Raw genomic sequence first — 19554 nt, forward strand, 5'->3', positions numbered from 1 at the left:
ACTGTAAAGATACACAGGTGAATTTAAGATAAAAGCCAAAAGAATGTCCAAATAAAATGCTGAGGCCCCTCCAACACATCACTAAAAACACTAAAATGCAGGCACTACTTCCACCAAGTACCCACCTCACCTCCCAGTGTATTGGCTTTTCAGGTTGGGAAGCTCAATTTTACAAACTTCACAATTCACTACCCATGTCTGATTTCACGGAGAAAATTTGAAATAGTTCAATTTGAGTGTTTGTCCAGGCAGGGTGAAAGGCCAACCAGGAAGTGACACCAACATGGGCTGATGAAGCTGTGTTTGTTCACTGAGAAATTTTAAGATACGAAACCCTAGAAATATCAATTGTTCAATATATCAATAGAAATGTCAATTGTTTGTTCCCAATTTAAAAAAAATAGCAATTTGGATCCATCCTCACTACGATTTTTTTGTTATCCTATTTATACTGTATGAGTGTATGGGAAAGATAATATAGAGTTCAGATCACAAGTGGCCCTATCATTTTGCCCTTGGGCTATATTTTCAGATGCACACAGAGCCAGTTTGTTACATACCTGAATATAAAATAGTAATTAGTGCCGCAGGAATAGCATGAGATTTCTGTTTCAAACATTTCTGAATTTTACCATGGCCTCTTTAATAAACTGCATAGCAAGTCACAGGACAATAACATTTTATTGAAACAGCAATAATGCAAAATTGCTGATACATGTCATTAGTAACTACAACACTGCCAATATTTACAAAGCTCGTCAATAAATGTACTACACATATAAAAATATGCATCACCTATATACAAATGTGCAAACATGAATTTGAACATGATATGGAATTTCACTGGGTGCAAACAGTATTGAAAAAGGCATAATGGTTTGATAGTGACAAACACACTATTTTCCTGAACCTCCATCTGCTATATCAAATATCTAGTGCTAAAACATACAAGTTTTCAATTCTGGAAACTTAACCAATTTCAAACTAAACTGAGATGCTAACAAAGTAAGGTTATGAATTTTTTTATGAGGGGTCATTCAGTTATGGAGTTGCACTTAAAACTCAAAAAGGGATAAAATGCATTGTTTTCTCTTTGGTAACTGCTCGATTATCAAAGCTATTTATAGTTTAATTTAAAGGAGTGTAGGTCAGTACTTTCTGTTTTAGCCAGTCTCAAAATTCCTGAAGCTGCCCATATACAGAATTATAGTTTAGTATATTTATACTTTTAACAAAGATACACTAAATTTTCTGCATGTTTGTCTACAATTTGATTTCTAATTGGCAAACTTTTATTTCAGCATGGGTTAAAAATAAAATGCTATTTGGAATTATAGCAGGCTGCTGTAATTTGGATTCATTTCTGGCTAAAATGTGGCATGTCTGTGTGGAATCGCAAATAATTGGACACTGTAGCCCTTCTAAATCAGGAGGTCAATCATGGTTAATAATTTATAAATAATAAATGATCTTGTATGGAATTTATAATGTAACTGCATTAGGGGATTAATCCGTTACAACTTTAATACATTTCATCACCAAAGTATAAGAACCCTTCATATTTCTTTCAAAGATTGAACCTTACTTAACACAGGCATGCAAGACTACCAACCTATTATCTTTTTCAGATGGATACCAGTCATCTATCCAAACATGATGTCAATGTGTAATTAGGTCTCCTTGATCTCTACCTTTATGTAATACTATCACACACTATTCTTTGGCTTTTAAGTCATACTTTTACTGGGGAAACTTTCATTAAATGTGTGTGGTAGTGCATCAACATAGCATATTGGTGTTTCAATCTATCCATTATGCCTGCGTTGCAATTTCAATTTGCATCTTGGACATTAATCCATAATATAAGTTGTGCTATTATTAAAGTCTTAGACTGGTCTTTTTCTTTAAATGATGGGCAAGGAATCCGGCGGATTTAGTTACCTGAATTTTTATTTTCTTAAAGCTGATTAAGTGCAACACTGGCGAATTAAATGGGAGCAGATTTCCTATGAAAGGTCATGTGCATGTGTAAAGGCAAAAGGCAATAGGGTGGGAGGGATAACGTTACCAAGCACAAAGCAAGACATCGAGTTCTAAGTTGAACAAAAAGAATTGCCTTAATTATGGCGGTACTAAGTGCAGTTTAAGAGTGGTTCATATTTCTTGAACAGTAATATTTATCACATTACCAACCTCAAATTTCAGTGGTATGCAAAATATACAGGAAAAACTGATAATGAGTGTTCCTTTGACAAGACATTCTGTGGCATTTAAACTTTTGGCTTTCAATCATTTCTGTGCTTTTAGTTTAATTTCTAAATGTAGTTATAAATCTAGACAATGGGCTTAGTCAACAACCCAATGTAAATATAATCCCAATGCAACAAGAATAAAGACTCACTGTGGGAATCATCAGTACTTTAAACATATACATTCAAACCTGTGACTTGTTAAATTGTATTTTGCAGCACATTTCAGAAGACAAAACAATCCTAAATTCCCATCCCTAATATTTAACCCTGATACAAACCATTATTAAAGGCATAATTTGATCAGTATTACATGAATCATCAGTACATAATCTGCTAATGGATTCATCTGAAAACTTATTGAAGGGCAGATAGATATCTCTCCTGGTAAAGGCATTTCCTTTTGTATTTATAAATTTATTAATTTAATTTACTTGTAAAATATAGAAAATATAGTCCTTCTCAAAACTGTAACCCCTGCTTTAATTTTTAAAACTGCAGTTTTTCTCTGATTTATAAAATCTGTACCTTCTATATTTAAAAACCCTTTGGCTAAATAGTGAACATCAATTCCTTTGTAAGGACACACAACATGTCAAAGTATTACATTGCATTATAGCATTACACTTGTTTTCACTTACCAAGTATTTGGCAAATCCTGTTTATCTGGGGAGCAAACAAAGCCTCATCCCCAATAAGGGGGATATTATATGCCAATAATGAGGTGTTTTAATCCCTCATTCCTATATAAAAATAAGGCTCTCCCAATTTTTCCCCCAGAAGGTGCATCTTAAAAGTTAATTGTTAAACTACCACACTTTGGTAAATACACAAGCATGTATTAAGTTAGCACTAACACACTGTCACATTTGTTTAGTTTGGTACTGTCTCCATTGAAGACTCAGTGGGGTCAGTATGTTTAAAAGCACAGGTCAAGGATGTAAATAATGTTGAATCCTTACAATTGGTTCAATAGACCCAAACTTTAGAAAATGTGGGAAAAGTGGTACTAAAATAACTCATTTTATCTTGGTTAAATGTTACAGAGGGTCAAGCATGCTATCCATCTTACAAACTGATGAAGATGACAAGAAATGAAAGTTGACAGAATGACTTGCAGAAAGCTGAAATCACAGCCTAATTAATTAGTATTAAATGTACAGACTGGAGACGTCATGGGTTATCTGCTTGCATAAAAACAGAAGAGCCTCTGACAAATGACATTCACTTAATTTGCAGAATAATCAGTGACCCAAAAAAACTACACAAACTCCCAAGATGCCATAGTTTTAGTCTCCCTGGTCGTTATAAACAATAGCTTTGCCCTGGCTCTGGGCAATTATCATCTTAATGCAATAACATGATGAGCATATTGCAGAAAGAGCATTAAAACAAAATGTACAAAGTAGTAAAAGGTTAATTAGTTCAAAAACATTTCTTGCTTCAAAAGAATGAAACATTTCACGCAGACTGATAAGAATTCACTGAACCAGCCAGTGTAATAAACTCCACAATACCATGCACTTTGGCTCAGGCCACCCACAGAAAAGCGAACTTGCATGAAGAAATTCTTTTCAATTTCAACAGTAATTATTAACCACTGACACTAGAATAAATGTGACATAAAAATAAGTAGTCTTAATATGGCTAGACTATGAGACTGCCAGTTTGACATGAATTATCATTTCTTTCATCACTCATTCTTTCTGCCGACATTCAAGTGGACCATACTGGATAATCTCATCTTGGCTTGTCTTGTTACTGGAGTACTAACCATTGCTAGATGATTGACACACAACACTAAGAAAGCATACTCTTTTTGCTTGAGTATTGGAAGTCTAGTTGTATCACTCCCAATGTAGCTGAAGATCAGGACCATCCAGAAAATCAGTGGAAAACACACTAGGAGCAGCACTGTTAACAGGAGTGAGTCCTGTAGTTGAACCTGGCATTGTCACATCCAGCCAATCCATATTGTCCAAATTAGTGTCGGGGAGGTCCAAGTTCAGGCAAGAACTGTCTGCAGAGAACTGCACATCACAGGGGTCCATTACAGAATGATGTTGATCCAGAATACTGGATGTATTCAGTAGATCATTTTGAAGGTCCTCCATTAAAGCAAGGGAATCTGAGTTCTCCTGGTTGACCGTCATTTGAGAAGTATTGCCACCAGATGACAATGTATCATCCAGAAAGGCCTCCAGTTGATTTTCTGTACTAATAGTGAGATTATTTGTTGATTCTAGTGACATTGGAAGAGGAGCCATCTGAATTCTTGGTGGTGGTCGAGACAATGCTGAGTTTACAGGCAAGGAGGAGATATTGGCTACAACAGCTCTCATCTTAGCAGCAGGCAATGATTCTTCCTTGATAATTGGTGAAATCTCTGTTACACAACAAGAAATGGTAAAGTTAGGAAAGACACCAATAAGATTGAAAGAGTGCAGAAAGAATTTACAAGGATGTTGCTGAGACACGAGGACCTGAGTTATAGAGAAAAGTTAAATAGATTAGGACTTTATTCCCTGGAGTGTAGGAGAATGAGCGGAGATCTGACAGAAGATATACAAAATTCTGAGGAGTATAGATAATGTAAATGCAAGCAGGCTTTTCCCACTGTAGTTGGGTGACACTAGAACCAGAGGCCATAAGCTAAAGGTGAAAGATGAAATATTTAAGGGGAACATGAGGGGACCTTCTTTACTCAAAGGGTGGTGTGAGTATGGAATGAGCTGCTAGTTGAAGTGGAGGATGTGGGTTTGATAGCAACATTTAAAAGATGTTTAGACTAGTACGTGGATGGGAGGGGTGTGGAGGGCTATGGTCCAGGTGTAGGTCGATGGGACTAGCCATAATAATAATAGTTCAGTATGGACTGGATGGACTGAAGAACATGATTCCATGCTGTAGTGCTCTATTACTCTCAACTGGGACAAAAGAAAAAAAATCTATTGATTCTATTGTTCAGGTAACTGAAAAATAATTAAATTGAAAATTTGTACAATGTAATTTGAGTTAGATAGAGCATGCTCTCAATAATGGACTTGGTGTGTACATTTTCAATAATTGTTTGAATCTCGCACAATAAGAACTTGTAAAATGTTAGAAAAATAAGAAAATGTAGAAGTATCCATTGAGCAACATAGCACAATATCCTTTCATTGCAGCTTTCCCAATCTAAAAATCATTGCTCTAATTATGATTTGTGAAAATGAGAACAAGAATTATAAAAATGTCATCAATTTACATGAGAACCCTGTCCATGAATGAGATTACAATGATGACATGAATCATAATTGAAGTGGTTGTCCATGTGGACAGCTTTATGACATGAATGTTTAAGAACTTGCAGCAGCGTAAGGGTTTGAAGTATTGTCTGTTTATACATGTATTAGCCTGTCAAATATCCCATGCCTTTTTGCCCCTCATGGTTTATAATAGCCTAACATCGTTTAATCATTTTGGGTGTTGCTGTGCTTGCATCTAATAATTAAACATAAAGGCCAGAATCATCTATTCACTAGAATTCCAGTTCTGGGTAAGTGGAAGTTAACTGAATATGAGTTCTATAAGGAGTGTAATAGAATGAGGAAGACTGTATTCATATAAGTAATCCAACTTCTTTAAATTGTTAACCTTCCATATTCTCACATGCTGCCAGTATATTAGTCAGATCATGACATCAATATATTTAATTCACATTACCTCCACTTTCAATTAGGATATCAAAAAGGTCATCCATCTGCTGACTGTGTGCATTGAAAACCTATAAAAACACAAGATGGCATCATTAGTTTACTCTCACTTCTTACATAATAAGCTCATGTGCTTGTGCAAAGTAATTTAAGATACCATATGGTTAGAAGGCAGCGACACAACTTGGAAGTCGCACTAAATCAGGAAGAAGAAAACCGTCTGTCCCATTTTACATTATTCATCTGGCAAGCTCTTCTATCTTCCTCAGCACAACATCCAAAGTTCAAGGTAAATTTTATTATCAAAGTACATATGTCACTATCTACAATCCTGAGATTCATTTTCTTGTGGGCATACTCAGCAAATCTATAGAATAGTAACTATATCAGGATCAATAGAAGATCAGGCAGAGTGCAAAAGACATCCTACAGTTACTTAAATAATTGGAAAGATTTTGCCTCCACCTACAAGTCCAATTTATATGTTAATTGCACAGTCTGATGAATTTTCTCATGATTTCCCAATGGGAGTGTTTTTTAAAAACTGACCTGATGGAGCTATTCAGGGAGAGTCACTTGCTATTCCTGGATGTCCAGTCTCACTTAGGAGGCCAAGGGCTCAATGTTGGATGTTTCTCCAGCTAGGGATGGTGGGTGGGGAGGGTTGGCAAGGGGGCAGCTTCCTCTTCCTGATTCACTCTAATCTTATTTTTCAAAAAAAATTTGGCTTTGCTTTCAAATCAAATGAATCCAGTCTACGCATCTCTATTTAAGTAAGCAAGGTGTAAATCTACTGTTTTTCTCAAAAGACTAGCTTGTACGTTTCATCCCTCAAAGCACTGTCTTAATAGCAATATAATTCCCAAGACTTAATGTTGGATTGTTAGCCAAGTATAACACATTATTATTTATGGGATCCTTCTTACCTCCTGCTGTTTAAGATTGCGAGTCTGCTTGATTGCCTCCTCATACCGAGGAGGATCTTTTGTCTTTGAAACGGAGTTACTAAAGACTGGGGAGTGGATTGTAAATGGTTGCTGGGACTGAGAAGGTGAAGTAGATGGTCCAGACTGTAGAGATATTGATAAAAGAATGCAGTTTAGTACATGTAGTCAATCTTTAGGTATGAATCCTACCTTAGAAATGTTCTCCTGATTACTAATTAGCACGTTGTATGGAAATGCAATGACTTTCTGTTATAAACTGAAAATTATCATTATTTACTCCAGTGATGGATTTCACAACAGGTTAATTGCAATATACACATTATCTTCTTAGGCAATCCCTCCACTGCAAATGCATCCCCCCATTGCAGTGATGGAGAGCACATTGAAGGCACAGGAAATAATGAAGGTTCTCTGGAATGCTCCATCTCCATTTTGAATGACCCTGATATATTTAACTTGCTTAAGAGGACTCTGAGATCATCCTGAAACTTTCCACTTGGCAATCTTTTGTCATAGAGCTTGAAATAGAGTGTCTGCTTTGGGGTCTAGTGTTGGGAATGATCTGATTTGTCCAACATAGGTAGCCGAGTACAGCTAGGACTTCAATGCAATGAATTATAAAATACAGTCCACATTTTAATTATTCAAACTCCAATAATTGACAACCCCATTGTTTGGAAATTCTGATATGCTGATTCTACATCTGGCTCAAGTAAACCAGGGGTTCCCAACCTGGGGTCCAAGGTAAATGATATTGGTCCATGGAATAATAAAAGGTTGGCAACCCCTGCCTTTAACAGATTTCCTTTAAACTCGGAGTTAGGTATTCTGTGTTCTTTTAAGTTCATTGGTGTCCTCTTCCCGGACTTATTTTCAATTTACTGGATCCTTTAAACCCATTAGATTTGTTTCCTTCCCTGGGTCACTGGAAAACACTATTATGCAATTGTATAGCATCTGAAAAAAGTGAATTAAAAGTGTATTGATGTTTTAACAGTAGTATCCAAAAGTCCATAAAATCTGAAAGTCTGCCAAAGTCCTGAGGGCACCCTATATTCCAAGCTTTACTTAAGTATAATTTATGGGATAATTTTTCTGTTTACTAATAATGATCAATTAAAACATACAATAACTCAATTTTCTTTAAAGCTTTTAAAAGTGTGCAAACCTGATAACAATTAGTAATTTTAGAATTCCTTAAAGCTTTTTTTTAAAGTATACACTAAAATAAAACGAACAGAAGCAAGACATCCAAAGGAAATGGAACTGTGATTTTCAAAGCAAACATGGTTAAGTTTGCTGCCCCTAATGCCAGAAAGAAAATGGAAGCAACCCAGTAATAAATTTCCCTAAAGCCCACAGATGATCAGGAGGCTTATATATACAAGATGCTGGGCTTTTTGCTTTATTTTAAATTTTCTTTTTTGATTTTCATACAGTTCACATTTTTAAACAATTATCCCAAAGGATATCCTATCCATAGGTGATAATTCGTAAATTAGTCCATTACAGAAAATAAATTAATTACTCCAATGAGAAAAATGTGCAAATATTTAACAGAATGGTTAAAAAAAATGGGATCCTGCCACTTTACTTCTGCAATTACCTTTTGTGTAGAAGTGGGTCCATTGTGAAGAGTATTTATACTGCTTGTCCTTGGTTGACACACATTGCCCGCTGAAGTGTTTATGAAACACTGTTGCATTGGTGCTGCTGTCTGAATGTGGCTAGGAAACACATTTGGTGTTGATGTGGATGTAAAAGCCTGTAATTTATAAAACTTAGTAAGGTTGATATCATTCCTATTGAATCAAACAAAAAAAACAAATGTTCCTTCCTTAAATGAGATTTGGTATACTTGAACATATACCTTTAAATTGGAAACTCAGCAAACCATGAAACTAGAACATTTCCAGAATTCAGCATTCATGAATCTAGTGTAACTCATTAACCAATAAAACGTGTTATGATTAAAATGGAAAAATATTGCAGTAAACTATGCTAATGTTTCCATATTAAAAATGTACTATTGTAGTCATATACCCGTCTTAGTAGTCTGCATAAACTGCAAGTAACAAGATGCATTCATACAGCTTATAGAATCCAATTTAAAAACAGATAATAGCACAAAAATTGTACAGCACACTCCTTATTTTTAAATGTCTATTGATTGTGGATGAAAACTGAAAATAATAAGATTTGAGAATACAATCATCTCCATGATCAGGTTGCAGGGTTTTGCTCCATCAGATGGGTATGGCCAAAACAATCTTGATGGAAGCTGTGACCTCTTGACTGCCCACTTGATGTGAAGCAGGGAACGCAGAGGGCTGCAGTGAGCAAAGTGAGCTTCAGATATGCCTGAGGACCTCGCAGTCTTATGAATCAGTGACACTCCAAAATTAACATTCAATTTGTTGAAGCTATTAGGTACAAGGGCAATTTCTAATATATCTTCCTGGACAGTGATGTTAATAATAAAACCAAGTGCAAGTCTACCTTAGGCTACTGCTGTTCCATCTGCTAGGGACCAATGGGACAGAATAACACAAAGGTAGATGCTTTAAGAAAGCGTCGTTGGAAAGTGCAGAGTGCTTGGGAGTGCTGTTGCTATATGCATCAATAAGACCAATTTGGCATAGGACTGGCTGGAGGGAAGGAGTCTAACAGGAGTTCAGTAGGATTGGTGAAGACTTCAGAAATTACATGTTTTGGGGCTATTACTGTAATAATCATCTGCCACATGGCAGGTAATGAATTTGCCAAATACAAAACAAATGTGACCGTATGATTTTTATATACAACCTTGTTAAAATCAAATCTGACCACAATATTCTGTCCCATGGTAGTAATACAAAATGTGGATGACATCCAGTTTTAAAATAGCTTAGTTACTCTAATATGTTTATAATTTTGAACCAATTTATTTTAAAAGAAGCATAGGTCACTTGGTAGGACAGGGCTGGATATGAATAGGTCATTTCAATTTTGGACCAGCAGTCAGAGGTTTTTGTATTGTCAGCTCAAAATAGCAGTATTTCACCTGGGAAGGTACAGATTGTGTCCTGTTTTCTAACGTGCAGTTTTCTAAGTCAAAATAAAGTCACATATTGTACTCCACTTATTATGTTTTGTAATTAAAAACAAATCAAAAGAAAACAGGACAGCCCATAGATAATGTGTCTACTCTTTGCTTTACTTTAGTGAGGCACATACATATAACGTCATGGCATAATAACATAAGCCATTCAAGTACTCTTTACATATAACCCGTAATGAATTCTGTAAACCAAAAATGCTTAATCAAACAATATATTTACAATATTACTCAAATATTAAATTGTTGCCAAAGCTTATTTTTGTTACAAACCTTTCTCATCTGTGCATTCTGGGTTAAACTATGTTGAGGCACAGGATCCTGTGTTTGTGGTTGCTCTGGAGAGCCTGAAGCCTGTGCAGGTGCAGATGTAGGGACAGGCACAGGGACAGGTGCTTGGACTTGTGAATGGGACTGAAAAATAAACATTTACAGGCTGTCAGTGAAAACTGAATAATTTAATATACTAGGGCAACACGAGTGAATCTGCAGATGCTGGAAATAAATAAAAAACACAAAATGCTGGCAGAACTCAGCAGGCCAGACAGCATCTATGGGAGGAGGTAATGACGATGTTTCGGGCCGAAACCCTTCATCAGGAGAGGGGTATACTGCTGCAATGCTGCAAATATACTGCTGCATTTCACCCAAATTATTTCAAAACCAGCATTAAAACAACAGGATTTCTATAAACATAAATTCAAGTAAATCGTGTTTTTGAATTAGCAGACTGGGACTACATTTCCCCATTGCATTCCACTTTTGACTGGGCCATCAACATGACAGGCTTTCTTTAAAATTTAGAAATGGTAAATGTTAAAACAATCAAAAAGCACACAACTCAAGGGCCTCATAAATAATTACTGATTACGTGCTGGGTTTTCATTGAACCTGTTGTACCTACACTCATTAATAGGTACGCCTGCTTGTTAATGCAAATATCGAATCGGCTGATCATGTGGCAGCAACTCAGTGCATGTAGACATGGGTCAAGAGGTTCAGTTGTTGTTCAGACCAAACACTGGAATGGGGAACAAATGTAATCTAAGCAACTTTGATGGTGGAATGATTGTAATGCTCAGACAGGGTGGTTTGAGTATCTCAGAAACTGCTAATCTCTTGGAATGTTCACACCCAACAGACTCTAGAATTTACAGAGAATAGTGCTAAAAACAAAAATATACAGAGAGCGGCTAACACTGTGGATAAAGCACCTTGTTAATGAGAGAGGTCAAGAGGAGAATGGCCGAACTGGTTCAAGTGACAGGAAGGTGATGGAAATATTACAACAGCACTTTGCAGAACAGCATCCCTAAACGAACAACACGTCAAACCTTGACGTGGATGGGCTACAGCAGAAGAAGACCAGGAACATATAGAAATACATTCAGTGGCCATTTTATTAGGTACCTCCTGTACCTAACAGAGTAACCACCGGGTGTATACTTGTACACACGTCAAAAAAGCGACTTTGAATTCACAATAAAATGAAGAATATATCCACAAGAAATCAATGTTATATTTTTAATGTTATCTTTAGTAAACTATTTAAGAACTTTTTAAAAGCTATTTATTAATGCTTTTTGGGAGGGTGATTTTAGATGCATTTCTTATTTATACTGAGTTAAATACTGTATGTAATTAGTTTTGCTACAATAAGTGTATGGGACACTGGAAAAATGTTGGATTTCTCCTTGGGGATGAATAAAGTATCTATCTATCTATCTTATTCAACTTACACCACATCCTCTGGTGCAATCTCATAAAAAGCTTTGACCTTTGGCTACCTGTCTTGAAAGCAGCACTAGATTGAAGCAATGCTACTGGGTTTTAGCATTTTTAAAGAGGAGAAAAACAATATTAATTTCAATAAAGATGTTCCAATTTCACAACTTATTTTTGTGACTTCTGATTTGGTGCTAACACCATATTGCAGCACCTGATTAGTGCAACACAAGTGCCTAAAGTCAAATTTCTAGAAATTCCAACATAAGGAATAAGAAGAAGAGTATTTGATCTTCTGAAGCACATTGAATGTGAGCGGGTTAAAAATTATAGTTTACTTTAAAACTAAGAGGAATAATCCAGCATTTGAATTTATAATACTTTCTTTTACTAGATTATATGAACCCTGAAAATAAATGACTATTGCAGCTGATTTGGTGCTGTCTCTTTGGTTAGAATGATTATCACATACTGTCCTACAATGCTGTATGTTAGTTTAATAAATTGCAGATATAAAACAAAATCCAGTAACACAGCTCAGCACATCATGAAAACCAGCCAGAAACCGTCTATACTTTTTGCTATTTCAGTAAAGCAGCCAATAAAATCAAAGACCCCCTCCTACCCTGGCCATCCTCATTTCGGTTCCCTACCTTTGGGCAGAAGATTAAAAAATACACATACAGTACCAGCAAGCTCAAGGCTAGCTACTATCCCACTGTTATTTGATTACTGAATGGATCCCTTGTGCAATAAAATGGACTCTTGACCTCACAATCTACCTCGTCATGGCCTTGCACCTTATTGTCTGCCCGTGTTTCCCTTACACCACCTCAACATACTCGTGATGAAGTGATCTTTAGGGATGGCATGCAAAACCAAGTTTTTCAGTGTACCTTGATTCCCTTACAATAATATACCAATTTACCAACCTGTGAATTAACAAGTCTTGTTTGTAACTGCAGAGAGTTGCTGCAGAGATTTGAATTCTGTGCTTGAATAGCCAATGGGAGCAAAATCTCAGTTCCTGTCTGAGTGGTCACTAAAGCATGAGGCTGGCCCTGAGCAATAACTGTAGTTGGCGCTTGTCTTGTTGGGTTTACGTAAAATTGTGGGACCACATTCTGTTGCTCAATAGTCACCACAGGCCCTTCTTGTTTCACAAGTAAGGTATGTCCTTTTAAGAAATTCTGGCTCTGTGTCCCAGCATTAGTAATGGTTGGCAGGCCTAAGGATAGGTTGGGAACAGCCGTGGGCTGCCCTGAATTAGGATAATTGGAAAGAGTGTTTTCTTCTTTTATTGAAGAGTTCAAATGTTTCTGATTCACAGTCACAGACTGCTGATGCTGGCACCGTTTCTCAATTTCCAACTGAATCTTCAATTCTTCCACCAGCTTCTGTTCATGCTCCAGCTTCCTCTTGAGGTCTACAATCTGTCTCTCCTTCTCCTGCAGTTTACGGTCCTTCTCTGTTACATCGGTATCTGCATTTGATAAATCAACACCTTGAACAGTAGCATTACTTGCAGTGTTGCTCACCCCTGCGCTGTCTTCATTAACTGTCATATTTGCAGATGAAGTGTGGATTGCAAGTTGTGAAGGAGACACCATGGTCACCAGTTCAGTAAACATATCTGTGAGATTGCTATCATCAGTACTCAAATTAGATTGTTCTGAAGGAGCTGGCGAGTTGGGAGTTGGGGAGACTGAATTCTCATGAAATTGTAAGCTGTTTGACATTGCTGTAATGGCTGCCTCTGTGGTCACTGTGGCACTACTAAGAGCAGCACTAGGAAATGTCGAAGTTGTCTGATTTCTTGTAACAGGAGAGGTGGAGATTGTTACTACAGCCGGAGCAATAGGAGTGTTGCTAAGGTCCTGATATGATTTCAGTCTCTCTATAAGGTCGACTTTAGTACCAGATACTGGAAGTCCTCGCAGCTTCAGTTCCAACTTGAGTTCTGCCACCTACACATAGATCAAGAGAGTCATCAATTAGCAGGATAGATATTTTCAAGTTAAAACTAGAGGGAATATATATTTTAATCAATACTTAAGGGAATCCTCAGACATGAATTGATCCTAAATAGCGTAATGATTAAATATCAAGACTACTAAGGCAGAGGGATGTGTTATAAATAAAAGAGACACGAATTCTAATTCCTCAATGGCCACAAGGTAATTTAAATTTTAAGTATTGAATTTAAAAGGAATGAAGCTAGCAAGAGTAATGGTCATTTGTTAGAGCTCTGAAGGGAAGGAATTCTCTTGCCTTAACCCAGTCTGTCCTACATGTGAGTCCAGATCCACTGTAATCTGGATGGCTGGCTGCTGAATTGATTCAACATCAAATCTCAAAAATTGTTGACCTTGTCGGTGATGCCATAGAAAAACAAAAACAATTTGGTGAGGCTTGGAAGCAGCTCTGCCGCCCAAATGGCCAGTCATTTACTTCACAAGTTAATTAACAACAAAACATAGCAAGTTATTTGTAAAATTTACCATAATCTACTCAATACACAATAAGAACTGGATTATAATTAATTAAGAAGTTCAACTCTTATCCAGTTCATTATTTAAAATAATGGAATTCTGTGCTAATTTCTCACTATTGTTCATTGTTTTTGTCCTCAAATATTATGTCACCTGGCTCAATACCATCAACTACCTATAGCCTACAATCTGCATATTGAGATGACATAGTAGTCAATCTTAGAGCTATATCTGCTTGGAGGAAGAGCATTACTACATATCCTAGAGTAAAACAGAAGTTGAGTGGCCGTGAAACTGGTAGATACATGGTGCTACAGTAGCATAGTACTTAGCATGATGCTATTTCAGCTTAGGGTGTTCCAGAGTTCAAATCTGGTGCCATTTCTGTAAGGAGTCTCTGTACATCGTCCCTATGGAATATATGGGTTTTCCCTTGGAAACTCTGGTTTCGTTCCACAGTTCAAACATGTACTGGGTGGGTTAATTGGTCATTGTAAATTGTCCTGTGATTAGAGTTAATCAGGGTTGCTGGGGGGCCGTGGCTTGAAGGGCTGTATCGTTAAGTAAATAAATTTTTGTAAAATTATTCACATTCCAGACCACCAACTTATGAACTCAACAGGATTCTCGTGTATTTTCTCATATTTCTCAATCATTGGAGATCCTACTGAGTGAAGTGTGGCTTTAAAAAAAAATCTTATGCTGCTTTTATATACAGCCATAATCAAATTATTCTGTTCAATTGGGAATAACACACACCTATAAAATAATTAACATAGATCACTTTCTTAATTAAGTTAGTTTTCTTAATTTAACAGAATTCCTTTATATTCTTAAACACAAGGGATTCTACAAATGCTAGAAATCCAAAGCAACACACAAAATGCTATATCTTTCTCTGTACAGAACAGAATCTCTTCTCTCTATGTTCTCCAGCTTTCGGAACCTGCTTTTTCCTCTCTGCTTCTACAGCCCTTTAACTCTAAAAATATCTTGCTCTATATATACACCTCTCTTAACAAAGACAGGTAAAAAGCATCTTCTGATGCACCATAGACAGGACAGACATTCCTAAATTGCCCAGAGAAACTAACAAACAAGACAAGCAAATTTCCAATTAGCATAATAACCACTTTTTGTACTGAAATACATAGCTGTCTTGAATAGATTAAAGAATTTTGCTGATATTTTAGTATCTGTCTGTATAATCAACATGGTGTTTGTCAGAATGGTACCGAAAATAAGGAAGGTTCTGGAGTGGCAGATCCAGATCCCATTAGCATGCATTTGAAAAAGTGCCATGTTTAAGGATGCTACTGACAAATATAGAAGGAGATACCAAAAGAGATGAAGGATAATTTCACAGGGGACACCAAAGCTAAAAGGTGGAAAAACAAAAGGAGGATCGATTCGAGTGGGATCAGGAATGCCAGGAAATATCAGATTGGAATTAGTTTACTGTAGTTCCTGGTAAGAAGAGCATGGATTTTGAAGGATTCAAAGCATTCAATGAACTTAGACAGGAGAAGTTGGAAATGGGAAGGTCGCTCCCTCAAGACAGGCTGTTTTTTGAAGATGATTAATGATACAAAACTGGAAGCAAAAACATATTGGAAATTACAATGGATTAAGTAAATGTTATTTTTTTTAAGAGATAAAGAAAGATCTATTTTATTTTTAATTTATACATTTTTTTTCAGGATCTAGACATTTCTATCAAGGCTAGCCATGCATGCCCACTTATAACTTCTCTCTAGAAAGTGGCAGTGAGTGACCTTCTTGAATTGCAGCAATTCTTCTGATGAATGTACTCCCACACTGGTGTTGAGCAGGAAGTGTAGATTTTTCACCCATTGACATCGAAATACCAGCAATATATTTCCGTCAGGACAGTGTACATGCTGGTGGCATTCCTCCAAACCTGCTGCCTTTGCCCTTCCAAGCTGTGGAGATGTTAGGGTGGGGAAATGCTGTCAGAGTAGCCTAGCTGACTAACTGGAGTCCATTTTGTAGATGGTACACACTGCTGCTGCTGTGCACTGGTTAGAGAGTGAATGAATGTTTATGGGATTGATTCAAGAGTGCTGCTTTGTTATGGATGATGTTGAGTTCATGAGTTTTTAACACTGCATTCACCTGGGAAGTGGGGAGAATTTCATCACAGTCCTGCCTTGTATTTGGAGAGGCTTTGAGACATTAGTTGTAGCTATTTGTGGGTGATTCTGTTAATTTCCAGTCCATGGTGACCACCCAGGAAGTTGGTAGTGGTAGGACTCAGTAAGAGTACAACAGTGGTTTGAGTGTCGAATATTGCCCGTCACTTACCAGGCCTTGTCTGAGCATTGGTCCAAGAATTACAGTACATAGGCATGGACTACTTCATTTATTGAGTTGCAAATAGAATTGAATCAACTAAAATTCCTATTTCTGACATTATGATGGAACTGATGATAGCTGAGTTTATCATCAAGGATGACTGAGCTCCAAATAACCACAACAATCTTCTTTTGCGTGAAATTTGATTTAAACCTTTTTGATGCCCGTTGACTTTAGCATTACTAATACACCTTGATACCACATTCAGTCAGGTACTACCTTGATGCAAAGGGCAGTAATTTTCACTTCATCCTAGAATTTAGCTTGATAGTAATCTATGTTTAGAACAGGGTTGCCTTGAGTAGTATTGCTGATACCAAAACTAGGGATTGGTTAGCAAATTATTGTTGCATAAGTGCCATCTGAGGCTATCCACATCTTTGCTGATGATTGATATTTGACTGATGGAGTAGTATTTAGATTGGATTTCTCCTGCTTTTTGTGAACTAGGCAATTTTGGACATTTTTGAATAAATTCTTTGTGAATTGTTACTCCTGCAGTATTATGATTCAAGCATGTTTCATTGGAAGCAATTATTTTCACTGTGAGATAATTAATATGTAATTTGTGGGGAACAACATGAACTTATTGAATGGAGGAGCGGGCTCAACAGGCCAAATAGCATACACCTGTTCAAATTCTTATATTATTATTATCAAAAATGTATTTGCTTTAAGTATGAGTATTCTGACAATCAGCAGAGTCCAAATATAAATTAATAAAACTAAGATACAGTGAAAGGGTTATATAACAATTAAATCAAGTCAATCAAGTAAATGAAGTAAAAGCTTGTTGGCTGGAAGCACACAGGAGGTGGCAGTACTGCACCATACAGCCTTTACTCATAATGGCACAAGCACAGTATGTTTTCCACAAGCCACATATTAATTACCTCATAGTGAAAGCAATTGCTTCAAGTGAAACATGCTTCCTTCAAAATAGTATACTTCATATAAAAAGAAATAGAAAACAGATGTTTAAGTTAAAAGTACAGCTGACAGGACCATTTGGAGACAGGTTTTATGCAACCTAATTTACACTGCAGCAGTTAATCTTTATGTGTGTGTGCTTCTCTATAAACATAATACAGAAAATAGCAAGGACAAATGAAATATAACCTTACGTCTCATCAGAATTTTTTCTATGTAGACAACATACATTTTGGATACTTTTTAATGATTTTACCTTCATATCATCCAAGTTAGGAGGAAGGATTCCCAGCTTTCTGCATGGTGTGCTGATGGGTCTTGTGGCATGTGATGACGATGACAATGTCTGTGTGCTGTTAATCAGTGTAGTTGATGTGGATAGATTGCTGGATTTCTGGTTATCATTAGATGATCTAGACAAGGGTACAGGTACAATAACCAAAGTAAAACAATAATCTGGTTAACTCAGAATTCTTCACATGACAAAATCAATAATCCTTTATTTAGGGTGCATTCTGTATTTGATCAAAGTGCTTGTCAATTAAAGATCTCTTTTTGTTTAATTTGTTATGTGAATATGATAAAAATAGTCATTTGATCAAGAGGAAACAGATAACACTGTAGTAGGTGCAACTACAAACTTGTATAAGACTGCTGCAGTCTCTGTTACCTCAATGAGTTAAAGTTATCATGATTATTGCACCCCAATAAGGATTATAGAATACTGTAGCAGAGATACAGCTGCACCTGCAACAACCCTTACTAAATATTGCCATTCTTTTCTTTATATCATTGAATTTGCATACATCTCATACTTTTAAACAATGAATTTCAAGTCATTATTACATAAAAGAGCTCTCTTCATTTAACTTTGATCCTTTTGCCATTCACTTGAAACCTGCTGCTTGAGCCTCCAGTGGTAGTCAAGCTGCCAGTGGAAATACATGGCGCTATGCAAGCAATGCTGGCTGGTCAGAAGCACATGGAGTCCAAAAGCAGGGCCCAGTATTACTCAAGAATTCCCAGCATTACCTTCAGATACTACACCAATTCAGATCTGGCATAGGATTCAGAACTCCACTGGAGATTTCAGACCCGCAGATTCAGGCATAAAAGGGAAGGCAAGTTTTTAATTTTTTTATGTTTTGAATTATTGCTTCTTTTTGATTTATCTTCTTTTAAAACATTACTTACTTCATATTTCTAAATGTCTCCGACCTTTGTTGAAAGCTGCAGAGCCATTGTATGCCTTACAGTCACCATCCAGACTTTGCTACTGGACTCAGGTGTGGCAGGACTGCAAGACTGGCCCTGCCTATTGTGGCCTATCACAAGACCAGCCTAGCTCTGTCCAACATAATCACTATCTCCTCTACAAACCTCCCTGGTGCAGTACCTAAACTGCGTCATAGTAAAATCTGTTGTAATTCCAGCACCAAAAAATCCCCTCTTTATACTAGCTATCTCCTCTCTACTTTATTCCAGATAAAGAGCCTCAAGCCAAATGTCAACTGTCTATTTCCCTCTACAGATGCTACCTGATCCACTGATTTCCTCCAGTAGATTTTTTGTAACACCCCAGAAAGTCTGTTATAATCCTTGTAGTTCTGCTCTAGAGTAGAGGAAGATCACAGAGTTGTAACTTGGAGAGCTCTCTGTATCTAAATGCCACTGTTTCCTTTAACTATGACTATAACTGTAGGTCATGCAACTACTATATCCTAACAAAAACTGGTACCTTCAGAAACAAAAAGTGAAAATGGCAAAAAAAAGGATGCATAACTGGCATGCAGATATTTGCTTCAGTTGTATATTCCTACAGAACCTTCAAGAAGCTGGGTGAATATATGATCCAAGTATATTCTAATAATCCTCAGATGCACAAAAATGATAACAAAATTGCCTTCATCCAAAAATCAGACCTTTATCTATGATTTGACTCTGGGCTGAGGCAGGATTTTTATTTTGCGACAATGGGAAACTTTTGGGGAAAATAACTACAAGAAAATCTTTTGAAGGTGCAGAAACATACAAGTGGGAAAA

The 19554-nt window shown here is 36.7% G+C and overlaps 1 protein-coding gene across 7 annotated transcripts in view; it reads right to left on the reverse strand.

The window, feature by feature from the left end:
• Positions 1–662: 662 nt before the first annotated feature.
• The window catches only part of mrtfba (myocardin related transcription factor Ba), a 233184-nt gene continuing 214292 nt past the window's right edge, over positions 663–19554 (reverse strand). For all 7 annotated transcript variants that reach the window (XM_059979310.1, XM_059979311.1, XM_059979308.1 and 4 more), the window contains 7 exons: positions 17768–17924; positions 12646–13680; positions 10262–10402; positions 8498–8656; positions 6871–7014; positions 5955–6015; positions 663–4635 (listed from right to left, as the gene is read on the reverse strand). In XM_059979310.1, coding sequence (XP_059835293.1) covers positions 4097–4635; positions 5955–6015; positions 6871–7014; positions 8498–8656; positions 10262–10402; positions 12646–13680; positions 17768–17924 — 2236 coding nt within the window. In that variant the 3' untranslated portion in view covers positions 663–4096. The remainder of the gene's footprint in view (positions 4636–5954; positions 6016–6870; positions 7015–8497; positions 8657–10261; positions 10403–12645; positions 13681–17767; positions 17925–19554) is intronic.

Source organism: Hypanus sabinus, chromosome 9 (assembly GCF_030144855.1).
Source record: "Hypanus sabinus isolate sHypSab1 chromosome 9, sHypSab1.hap1, whole genome shotgun sequence".
NCBI lineage: Eukaryota > Metazoa > Chordata > Chondrichthyes > Myliobatiformes > Dasyatidae > Hypanus > Hypanus sabinus.